Genomic DNA, 12,304 nt, shown 5'->3' on the forward strand with positions numbered 1-12,304 from the left:
AGTTGCTTACAGAGTAGCAGGGGAGAAGGCCTCGAACCCAGCCAGCAAGATACAGCAGGAACAGAAGGTGCTGGGTCCAAGGCTTAAGCCCATAGAGGGAGTCTGGCTCCACCCCCATGTCCAGGTGTATCTTCCTTGAGCGCCTACCCCTCAAAGAGCTGATTTGCCAAGTGTCTCCTCTGTGCCTTGCTCCCTGTGCATTCTTGGCCACAGCTTACAAGTGAACAACTGGTTATGATGGCAGGAGGACCCCCTAACATCAAAGAAGACATAGAAATGTCCATGGCTGAAGAGCTGGTTCCTGGAAGCCAAGGGCATAGCTAAGAGCACGTGATCCCAGCAGGTGAGGATCCCCTGTAATGTCCCTTTCCTTGGGTGTCTGCACCTGTGCATGTGTGTCGGAAAACGTGTGGGTGTGGCTAGGCAGACACTCATATATGCATGCATGTGTGTTTGCATGTATGTGTGATACATGTGTGTGTCTGTGCCTTGGTGTGCCTACACATATATTTGTGGTTTCAGTGACAGGTGAGCTGGGGGGAAAGGGATTGATGATGTGAGCATTTTGTAACCTGTGAGGGAGGAGGTTGTGACCAACATCCCCCTGCCCCACATCCAAGCCACCAGTGTGTCTATTGCAAAACATTCAGAAAGCTCAATTTATGAGATCAATCAACTCAACTCTCTCTCCTAACCCTGCAAAGCCTTCTTCTGCCCTTTAGAGTAAACTCCAAACTCCTTGCGATGATCTACAGGATCCAAACAAGGTCATCTCCTCAATATACTTCCTGCTGACCCACTCCACTGTGCCTTTATGCCTGTCCTTATAACACCCCAAGAGTGTTTCTTCTTCACAGCCTTTGTGCAATGTATTCCCTCTGCCTGGAATGCTCTTTCCCCAGACTTTCCATGGCTGGACTCTTTTTCAGGTCTCTGCCTCAATATTGTTTCTGACTTTTCTAGAAGTAATCCCTTCCTTCTGTTATCCTGTTTTTATCATTTTGGGAGCATGTACGTCTTGATCTGAATCTACACTGGTGGACTATTTTCTGCCCCTCCCCCATTCTCTCTACACACACAGATGGTCAGTTTCTTGATTCCTGCCATCTTGTCTCTTGGCCATTGCTGGCTTTTTAATAACCTAGTCCAGATATTGACACTCAGTAAATACTTGCTACATTTTGAATAGACGAAGAAACTGAGACCTGGGATGAGCTGGTAGACATCAGTGAATGGGTGTTGAGTGATTCCTAAGAAGTTGGGAGATCCTATCCTTTTTCTGGTGTGTTCTGTGCCCATGAAGCCTTGGTATAGCCTCTATGGTTGTTCCTGGGTCCTCTGTTCTTCCCCCTAGAAATGAAGGGGCAGGGTTCCCAGTCCCTGGGTGTTTCTCAGAAGCAACAGAAATTGAATCTAAAGGCTGCTGGCTCTGCTGCGATTTGGAATATGCCTGCAACCTGGTCCAAGAAAGTGGTACTGTATGGGGCCCTTGAAACTTGGTGGCTGGGTTGGGTTTGGGAGTACCAGCTCTAGTCTGAAGATAGTAGGTCGAGCAGGGCCAGATGTTGACTTTGGGGGAAGGATGAAGCTCCTGTGTACTAGGCAGGCAAACGAGGACAGCAAGGTCCAGCAAGAGGTCAGGGCCATTATTTATTTGGTTGGCAGTTCAACCTAGAGCCCAGAATGCCTGAAGCACACATTGCTTCGGGAGTATATATATACTTTACTGTACAAAAGTCCAGGGTGTGTGAAATGACACTTTCTTTTATTAATAAATGAATAAATATATTTATGTTTATATATGAACATCTATATATGTATATTTTCTCTATATATCTATATTTTATATCTATCTATGTCTATAGATAATTATGTATTTCTACATAAAATATATAAAAATATAAAAATAATTATATATAACTATATGTAAATATAGATATACATATAAATATATCTATATTTATATCTTAGGGCTGGGACAAGGGTAAGGCAAGTGAAATTCATATGCTCCCTGGTTATTAGGAAATCCAGTCAATTGAATCTGAGTATATTGTGGCCAATCCTTTAAGCTACATTCAATTTGAGTGAGGGAATGTTCTAGAAAAAATGGTGGCTATACTGTTGCAAAGGATACTGGGAAAAGGCAGCCATTTTGGAGAAGAGGAAGACCTGACTGTTCTAGAGAATCACATGAGTCCCTGAGTTCCGTCCTTCTGTAGCCAATCCTTTCAGCTACGTTTGATTTGGGTAAGGGAAAGTTGTAGAAACATGGTGGCTATACTGTTGGAAAAGTTACCGGGGAAAGGCAACCGGGTTGGAAAAGTGGGAGAACTGATGTTCTAGAAAATCACCTGACTTCCATTGTTCTGTAATGAATCTTTTAAGCTACACTCACCATCTGAAGGAATGTTCTAGAGAAAATGGTGGCCACGTTGTTGCATAAAATACTGTGGAAAGGCAGCCATCTTGGGGAGGAGGGAGACCTGACTGTTCTAGGAAACTACTTGAGTCTGGTAGTTCTGTGGCTGATTCTGTTAACTACATTCACCTTGGATGAGGGCAAGTTGCAGAAACATGGTTGTTATACTGTTGCAAAGGTTACTGGGGAAAGGCAACCCCACCTGAGAGGAGGGAGACCTGACTGTTCTAGGGAATGTTACAATAAATGCTGATATTATTCCACCCCCAATGAATAAAGAGAAAGAGAGCTCCCAGGTCACAGACCTCCTGGGAATGAAAATAAGCCAGAACTATTGAACTGGATTCATATGTCCTAAGGCTGAACTCAAATCAAGATGCTCCAGCAGGTCAGGTTCATGCCCTGACACTGACATGGGAGGCGGAGGTGCTATAGGGGGATTTAATTAACTTCTGGATTAATTAACGTTACCTCTTAGGACCAGGGGAGTACACCTTTAAAAACTAGAGTCCTTATATTGAATTTGGAAATTAAATTTAGACATTTAGAGTTAAATTTCTCAGTTCTACTTATTTACTCATTATTTATTTTTGAGTAAAAAAGTTAATGGAACTCTTACTGCCTCTGAGAGAACCACAACCTGAAAGAACAAAAAATTCATAATACTGTTCTGTTCATTGGGGGGGAAAATGTAATGTGCCTTAAAAAGTGCATGAAGATAAAAATAACAGTTTTGGAAATAATTAACAGAGGGAAGCTGGGACTTGCTGCAGTTCATAGATTTTCCTAATCTCCATTAAATGTAAATAAAAATCCGATGTTTTACAGTGTATATAATTATAAATAGAGGGTTTCTAACATTAAAAGCAAAAGAGTAAAAAGGCAACCCTTTTTGGACAGTTAGACCTGTCATCTGATGGGTGATCATAAGTTATCATTGAGCTTACAGATGTTGTTAAATTAATTCTTATGATATTGATGTGTTAAAATATGTTATCTCAAACAAACAAACAGCACACCCCAGTCACTGATCCTTATTTTGCCTTCAACTCTCTCAAAAAGCTTTTTCTCCTTCTGATCCCAAGATATAGGAAAATCAAGGGGATAGTGTGGAAATTGTTCTAGGAGAAAACTCTCCATCTAATTCCCCATTATAGTCCTGGAGTCTTGCTAACATACACTGTCCTTTTAATGTTATTTTTGAGGTATCTTAGGAAGAAGGAGAAGGAGAAGGAGAAGGAGAAGGAGAAGAAGAAGAAGAAGGAGAAGAAGAGGAGGGGGAAGAAGAAAATAAAATACTATGGCTCTGAAGTACTACTGTTCACACACACACAAAAAATCACACACAAAAAAAATCTGTGTGCACTTTTGAGAAAAAGAAATGTTGTCCTATCACAACAAATGGAGCATGGTGGCAAAGTTCTTATGAAAATCCTTTGGAATCCTTTAGACAGAAGATGTTCCACCTTGCACTTTAACATTTTCTAAGGAACAGAGGAGGGCTGCAGGTCTTTCTCAGGTGACAGGTAAGCCTTAGTTGTCTATTTCCTTCTAAGAATGAGGCAAATAGAAGAGGCAGCCCAGAACGCTGAGTCTGGGTGAGGCCTGTCAGATGGCAGGTTCTGCTTTGGCTGTCCTGCCCGGTATCCTTAAGCACTGCGATTCAGAGGGTCCTACTTTGAGGCACCATCACCTCTGCTTTCCCACTCATTTAGTTCAGGTTTGGGCTTGAGGGTAAGTGCCCGGCTGCTTACCAGATGGGATGAGAGCAGTGGGTGACTGTTCCATGTCCAGACCTTCAGTTAGTGCCCCTGTTTTCCACCTCAGTCCTCCTCCACCCTAGCGGCCCTGCAGACTCCAGGTCTGGGTCCTCTCGGAGGGCTGCCTGGAAGGGAGCTCCCTGCTCAGCTGCTCCCCATTTGCTTCCAAGAGCCACGAGCCAAGCAGAGGCCTGCTTTGCTGGGTTTCTTTATCGGCACTTTCTGAATTCCACAATCTTGTTGAGCGCTTTCATTCTTCATTGCCTCTCCCGTTATCTTGTTTCTTACGGGTTTATACTATTTTCCTGTCTTTGCTGTCACTTTAATGGAGTCTTAGGTGGAAGCAGTGTCAAAAAGGAGAGGCATGATAGTGTCATGGTTGAGAGCACAACCTCCGGAGTGAAACGTCCTGGGTTCAATGACTGCTCTGCTACTTACCAGCTGTGTGACTTGGGCAAGTTATTTGCCCTCTGCGTCTCAGTTTTCCTCTTTCAAAATGAAGTGATAGTGATACCCCTTTCGAAGGCTCATGATGACGATTTAATGACTTGGTATTGGCAAGTGCTTAGAGGATGGTCCCTGGCATGTGGTGAGTGTGTGTTAAACAAGCAGCTGGTGAAATAGTTCCTCCTGCACTGGAATCCTAGAGCTGAGATTTGAACCCAGGCAGGTCTGGCATATTCTGCTTCTCTGGCCCACACTGGCTCTTCAAGGCATGAGACCCCTGACCCCAGAGCTCTGGGCCAGAGACCCCCCCCCCAGTCCCAGGAGTCATTAGCAGATGGATCAAAACGAAGGCTGAGGGGATGACTGGGCTCACCCTGGTTTCCCAGTAGCCAGGGTTCTCTCCTGAGCTCCGGCGCTTCCTGTGTGCCCCTGGGAACTGTGGTCACCTCGCTAGGCCTCAATTCCCTTGGCTCTGAAAGTGAGGTTTTCCTCTCCCCTTCAGTGCTTGCTCAGACTCAGCTGATGTCTGCATGTCACAGTGCTGGCAGAGGACAGCTACCCGGGAAAGGAAGGACTGCAGGCCGACAGACTCACTGTCTAGAGAAGGTGGACACTGTCGCCACCTTACCCACCTGCCTTCATGGCCCTCCTGTGCATCCTGGCAGGCCCGGCCTGGGACCACTAGAAGCTCTGAGTCTCTGTCTTTTCTTCCTTCCCAGCAACCCGGAGGCAGATATGGTCGCTGAGATTGGCCTGGAAGAACTAAATGGACTGGAGATGGAGGTCATGAGAAGACAGGCGAGTGTCCAGGACCCACTTGGAGGGTGGAGGCAGAATCATGGTGTCTGGGGGCGGCTGGGGCCACCCACCTGGAGGGTGCGCAGCCTCTCCAATCATCTTACCGTCTAGCACTGGAGGTGAAGTCGGGCTCACCTCCCCTTCCTCGCAGCCGTCTTGGCTCGTGTCCGATTTTGATGCCCGGCCTCAACCCTGTCTCTCTCCCTGAGATGCGGGAAGGGAGAAGGGGAGGAGAAAAGGAGGAGGTAGAGGGGATGGCAGAGGATAGGAGAAGTCTATGCAGAGAGAGCAGGCCAAGAGGTCTGAGCGAGGGGTCGCCTGCATTCACGCCAAGTCCAGGTCTCCTCAGGAAGAGACCCCAGCAGGCATGGGTGTGGGCATGGAGGGACATCTTCCCTGGCGGCCCTCTCTGGCCCCCGCGTGTCACCCCATCCTGGGGCCCTCCCTCTGGGGCTGCTCTCCCCACACCTTTCCCGGCTCCCCCCGGCACAGCTGGGACGGGCTGGCTTCTTCCGGACAACGGGAAGGACACCAAGGTCGGGGCGAGGCGGCCGGGCCTGAAAACACAGGCAGCCCCACCCCCGGGTCCCTCTGGGCCCACCCCAAGCCCCTGGTCTCAGATGCTCTGCTTTCTTCTTGCCCAGAGACACTTTGGCCTCCCAAAGGGCAGCAGAGGCCCTCCGTGTGCTAACGTCCTACTTTTCCCCCCGCTGGCGTGCTGTGGGCCTCCCCAGAAGAGACTTGCTCAGCAGCTGGCCCCGGTCTCTCTGCAGCTGCCCGTGATCCCCGGTCTGCGCGCCGTGGAGGACCAGGGTGCCGCCTGGCGCCACAGGGAAGCCGTGTTCTTCGCCATGCTGTTGCCTACCTGCATCGCCAACCTCTGGCTGTGGATGCACCAGTGGTGCTTCGTGCTGACCCGCCGTGCAACTGGAGCCCTTCCCTCCTCCCCTTCTTCTCTTCTCTCCCTCGGCCACCCCTGCCCATCCTCCTTTCAGCTTTCAGCAGCCATTTCCCAACTCTGCCTGAGAGAAGCCCTAGCTGCTGGAAGGTGGAGGAAGTGTGGAATTCCAAAGGTCTGAATGCGCTGACACGCAGCCCCTTTGGAGGGCGAGGAGGGTGGCTTCCTGTCCCCACAGTAACACCAGTGGCAGGTAATTCCTGCTTGCCTGTCAGGGCTCCATGGTGACCATCTTAGAGCTAGACCTTGCCTCCGGGCCCTCAGCGTCCCTTCTGTTCCATCCTCGGCAGGGGCTTGGCTGTGTCTTCTCCGTTTTCTTCGATGTTGTGCACAGGACTCTGCGCAGAGAATGTTCTCAATAAAAGTTCAGTGATAGCAGCAAACACTGGTGGCTGAGCTCCTTGCACCCGGGACTCATGTGGGGACAGCCCCTCTAGACAATGACCTTGGTTCCCTCTTCCCAGCCCCTTCCTCCCTCCCCGTCGCCAGACCAGTCGGGGGCCTCCTTATGGGCAGGGTTTGGCAAGGTCCTTCCTGTGCTGCTCCCACCAGCGACAGCTTATGGGGAAGCGGTTCTGCAGCAGTAGCTTGTCCTGGTCGGGTGTTACAGGAACTCAATCAGAGGAATCTCCTGAACAGGAACAGAAACTTTTCCATTTGTTCGGGAGGAAATTGAGTCCCAGAGAGGGGAAACATGGCCCCGGGGTCATCTAGCAAGACTGAGACAGGGTTGGGTCTAGGATGGGGTCTCCTGAACCCATCTAGGGTCTAGGGCTCAGCCTGCCTCCTACAGACTGGTCGGGGACCAGCCCCGACTCGGCTCTGGAGGCTGGATGGGAGGCCACACAGAGGGCCTTTGAACCCTTCTCCCCTGTGTCCACAGCCCTTTAACATTCACCTCATACAGGACAGATTGCTGGGTAGGGCAGTGGGACTTGACCTAAGAGGGCAGGAGTGTCACTGCTTGGGGCCTGGCCTCAGGGCGAATGTACTGGGCTGCAGGAGGCCTTCAGAAGAGCTGCTTCTCTTTCCCTGGGACCAAAGGATAAACACACATTTCTCAGGGGCAAGGACCTAGATCATTACATTGTCATTGGCTTTAGCGGCTAAACGGACCTTACCCAAGGCCCCAAGTGTCTGTCAAGGCTTCTCCATCTATAAAGGTGAGAGAGAGTGTTGGTTACTAGATATAAAATAAACATGACCCTGTGTGTGTGTGTGTGTGTGTGTGTGTGTGTGTGTGTGTGTGTGTGTGTGAGAGAGAGAGAGAGAGAGAGAGAGAGAGAGACAGAGACAGAGAGACAGAGAGACAGAGAAAGAGAGCACAAGTGAGGAGGGATGGTGAGAGGGAGAGAGACTTGAGTCCTTGAGCCTGCTCTGCCCCTGCCCCGCCCCTCTCTGGCCCTCAGTGGGCTCCACACAATGAGGGAGTTCCTGAGCCTCCGGGGCCTGTGGTACTTCTGAGAGCAGGGTGTGGGTCTCCTGTCAGCCCTGTGCCGTCCAGTGCACATGGCTGCTGGAGCTCGGGCTCTGCTGAGAGCAGAAGCAAGAACATTTGGTGAAGAAACAGTTGGAAGATTCCCTCTCTGGTCCCAGAGAAGAGAGGGTACTGGGGTGCCAGAGGAAGACCCCTGCAGAGTGGGGAGAAGGCAGTGCCCGGACACAAGCGCTTCTAGTCAGGAGAGCCAAGAGGCCGAGGGAGGACCCCGCCAAATGGGCCCTAGAGCCCCAGGAATCCCCTGAGGACCTGGAGAAAGGCCGGGCTGCCTCTTTGCAGGCCACCCGTCCATCCCCCCGCCCTCAGGTGCCTCTCCTGAAGCTGCTCCTTTCTTCTGCTCCAACCCGGCCATGCAGGGGTGTTCAGAGGAAGGGACGGCTTCTGAGGGGCTGGGCAAGGTCTACCCTCTGGGACGTGGGAGTGCGTGTGTGTGAACGAGCACAGACATGTTTGCAGAAAAATCTGCTTGAAAATATGTTGTGAAACAAAGGTTCACCCTTGGGAGCGCTTTAGCTGAGGTGCAGACAAACAGTGTGGAGGCCGCTGGAGAAACGCCGCCTCCCGGGCCGTGAGCAAAGGTGGAGCCCTGGCCTGGGCCCTGGCTGCCCCTCCACCCCTGTGCTGTGACTGCTCGCTGCTCCTAGCCCTGCCTGCCCGCTCCATGCCCAGACGCCTCCAGAGGGCGGAGCCCGAGCTGTTCCTTGCTGGCCCCTCCACAGGGCTCCACGGCTGGCGGGATGGCCTCTGCCCAGGGTCCCAGCAAGCAATCCTGGCCTAATTGCCTCCTGAAGGGAGGTCTGGGTCTTGCCCCCTTTCCCTTCCCCAACCCTGGCCCCTCTTGGAGGCCAAGTCCAGGGAACCCTGGAGGGGAAGGAATGGATTCCCCCCAACCCTGCCCCACCTCAGGTACCTCTTGTCTCTCCCAGGTTTCCCCCGTAGTTTGCCCTCTGGCCAGGGAGGTAGGCTGGGACTGTGAACGAGGCCGGAGGCAGGTGAATGGGGGCGGTGAGCAGGTGACTCTGGGTCCCCAGACACAAAACCCTGAGCAATATGTGCTCTGTGTAAGGGAGGCCTCCTCGGGGAGCTTGGGAGGGGCTGCCTCTTGGGTCTGGGCAGACAAGCAGCTTCCACACCAGGCAGCCTGGCATCCAACCCTCACCTGCTGGCAGCCTGGGCTGTGCAGGGTCCACAGTGAGAAGGTCAGGCATCCAGCCAGCGGGCAGTACAACTTCTCCAGTGGGCAAGAGCTGCTCTGGGACTTGCCTCTCCACTCTGCCTCAGCTGTGGGCATGACCTCCTCTGGGCCACGGCTGGCCTCGGGCAGGGTGGGCAGGTCTTTGACTGAGAGCTGAGAGGCTGTGAGCTGCTTGGGGGTTCGGGGACCCCACTGGCCTGGGGACAGGAGCATTGGGAGGTCTCTGCTGGCCGCAGGTGCTGATGAGTCCCCAAGGGCTCGTCTCTGATTGGAAGCTTCTCGGACGGACCAACAGATGCTGACTGTGGCCAAGACATCTTGCCTCTGAAGCCATCTGACTGGTGAGGAAGGGCCGGTGGCCTCCACAGGGTCAGGGTTAGAGCCCGTGAACATGTGTAGGTCCTAGAGCTGGGCTTGACATGGGCCTTCGTGTGCCTGGTTTGCCAGGGAGCTGAGCGAAAGTGGCTGTGTGGGGAGACTTTGTCCCTTGTCAAAGTACACGAATGCAATCTTGGGGACTTTAGGAGCACGGAGGCACTGAGTGTGATGCTAGGCTTGCGTCAAGGCAGCTGAGCCTTTGCTCCAAGACTTTTCCAGCCACCCTCCCTGCCACCCTCCTAGGGGACAACGGAGGGGCCAAGAGCCTGCCTGGCCAGGAGGGGTGGGTGGGAGAGAGGGAGGAGTCTGTGGGCCTCACCACTTGCATCCGCCCCCACTGCCTGCCTGGTCCAGGACATTTCTGGGCATCCGAGCCTCAGAGCACGAGGACCGTGCCACTTGGAGCTCCTTGGATCCCTGCATATGAGGAGTCACGGATGTAGGAGTGGGGTTATATATGGTGCTTCTGCCATAAACCCTGCTGGGATTGTAGCCTCTGCTTTCAGCCCTTCGAGCTGCAGCCTGGCCTCCTCAGGACAGCCTCAAAGGAGAGCGCCTGTTGCACGCCTCTCAGGCTTTGGGGGCCAGCACCTTTGCCATATTTTATTTTTTTATTTTTTGAATTTTATTTTATTTACTTTTTGCCATTTTGACAAATGCATCTGCAGTGAAGCCATTAGAGCTTCTAGCTGAGGGAAGATTCCGGAGCCAGCCAGCAGGCCTGGGGCAGGGATAGGCTTCCCATTTTGGCTGTCCAGCTGAGCTTGCCACACATCTCAGCTTGAGCCCAGACCAGCAAGTAGCAGTTCCATCCATGTCAGACTGTGGCCCTCAGTACCACTTGTCAAAGGGAGGCTTCCAGGGTGCGGGCTGCCTTCTCCAGAGGGAGGGTCACTGGGTGCTTGGACTGGGCACATGTGCTTGGAGTTGAGTCCCAACTGTGACTGACAAGGTGTGTACCTGGTGGGCGCTTGGGTGCCATGGTGGCCTCAGAACTGCCAGGACTAGCCGTGTCCACCCCCCACCAGGCTCCAACATGAGATGCTCTCACTGGAGATGAAGCTGAAAATATAGGTCTGCTCAGATCTGGAAGGGGTTTGAATGCCCAAATACAGAGTTTGAAATTTATTATACAGATGAACTTTCAATCCATTCAACGAGTACCTGACACTATCTTTAGTCCTGGGACACAGCAGGGAACTAGGCGCTCCCGGTCCCTGCTCACATAGATGTAATCATCTTGTGGGGGACAGAAAATAAGCAAATAAATCATTGTGAAGACACGATAAGTCTATGATACAAATGAAGAATGAAAAGTGAACATGAAACAAGGTGTGGATTTTGGAATGTGCAGAGCAAGTTTAGGGAATTCATTCATTCATTCACACATCTAAAATATATATGTGCTTGCCGTGGGGCTAGGCTCTGGGGATTAATGAGAAAACGAAACATACAAGTCCCTGTCGTGATGAAGTTTATTTCTAGGGTGAGGGCATCTGTCCACAGGTTTTAGAAGCAGGAGTGACAGATAGATCCAGGTGTGGACTGACTGAACTCACCCTGGTGGTGTGGAAGAGGAGAGGACGGGCTGGGGCCAGGCCTAGGGCAGCAGCAGTCAGCATAGACAGAGAAGAAAGTACCGGAGAGAGATTTCAGCAGTACAACCAACAGGATTTGAGAATGGGGAGGGGGTGTCAAGGATTACTCCTACCTAGGTTTCTGGATTGAGCGCAGGTGGGGAGAAATGTGCCTTTCTCAAGGTAAGGCACTGGGGAGATAGGAGCTGGGGCTGGGGTCAGAAGGTCATGTCAGTTTGGGACATGTTGAGTCCAGGAGTGGCTTCTCAGTGAGGACAGCAGGGGCTGGGGGGATGGGCTGCTGTCTCTAGGGTGTCGTCTGTCCTAGGAGGAGCCTCCCCTGGGGTGTGGGCCGACTGTGGCTGATGTCAGATACACTGCCCCAGTCCTATCTTTATCTGTAAACAAATACAGCCTCTGGGGGCAAAAGCAGCCCAACCTTGGAGAGTTTCTGATTTAATGGTGTCCACACTAGAGGCTCCAGCCCCTTGTCAAAGGAGTGACGAAGCACGCTGGTCTGCCAGACCTCTTGGGCAGAGTCCTGTTTCCCGTACGTCCCACTGGAGATTTCATTCATTCAAAAGACAGTGGTCAAGCATCTTTTTCATGGAGGTGCTAGCCTCGAGCCTGACCTCAAGGTGGCTGATGATGGCCACAGGCGGACTGGCCTCAAGGAGCCATGCCTGCCCAGTGAGTGCCAGGCCCTCACTCCACCTGCAGAGCCCCTTCCAACTGTCCCTCCAGGCCTGGGGCACAAGGGGTCACTGCAGCTTCGGCTCCACACTCAAAGTCAGCCCTGAGAGCCTGCTGTGCCTGGTGCAGTGCTGACCTACTTCTCCTCTTGGTACTCATGCCCAAGTCCCTGGCTCTGTTCACCTTCCAGGCTGGCCCTGTGGTCGAGTGTGGAGCCAGATTGCTTAGGTGTGAATGTGTAGAATGGGGCTAGTAATAGCATCAGGCTTGCCAGATTTTTGTGAGAATTAAATGAGTGAACTTAGGTCAAGTGTTAGCAGCAGTGGTAGCTGCTCAATGAACGAGAAGTTGCCCCCTACATCCCCACTCCCCATTCTAGCTTCCTCTTGGCTCTCCTTGTCTGTGTCTGCCTGCCTGCCCACCTCCCTGCCACCCATGACGTGCACAACCCTCCCCTTGGCACGGTTCTCTGCCTGCTGCCCAGAACTTTCTCTACTGCAATGGCCAGAATTGCTACTAGCACATGATTTGCAATGTGTGGCAGTATGAAAGGGAGGAGTTAAGGATGACTCTAAGTTTTT

General features: G+C 51.9%; 1 protein-coding gene across 1 annotated transcript; it reads left to right on the top strand.

Moving 5' to 3' along the window:
* Positions 1-237: 237 nt before the first annotated feature.
* On the top strand, positions 238-8,658 carry FATE1 (fetal and adult testis expressed 1). Its single transcript, XM_033413585.1, has 5 exons — positions 238-307; positions 1,355-1,478; positions 5,346-5,424; positions 6,198-6,345; positions 8,525-8,658. The coding sequence occupies exons 1-5, from the start codon at positions 238-240 to the stop codon at positions 8,656-8,658; spliced, it is 555 nt and encodes a 184-aa protein (XP_033269476.1).
* Positions 8,659-12,304: the final 3,646 nt, after the last annotated feature.

Source organism: Orcinus orca, chromosome X, assembly GCF_937001465.1.
Source record: "Orcinus orca chromosome X, mOrcOrc1.1, whole genome shotgun sequence".
Classification (NCBI taxonomy): domain Eukaryota; kingdom Metazoa; phylum Chordata; class Mammalia; order Artiodactyla; family Delphinidae; genus Orcinus; species Orcinus orca.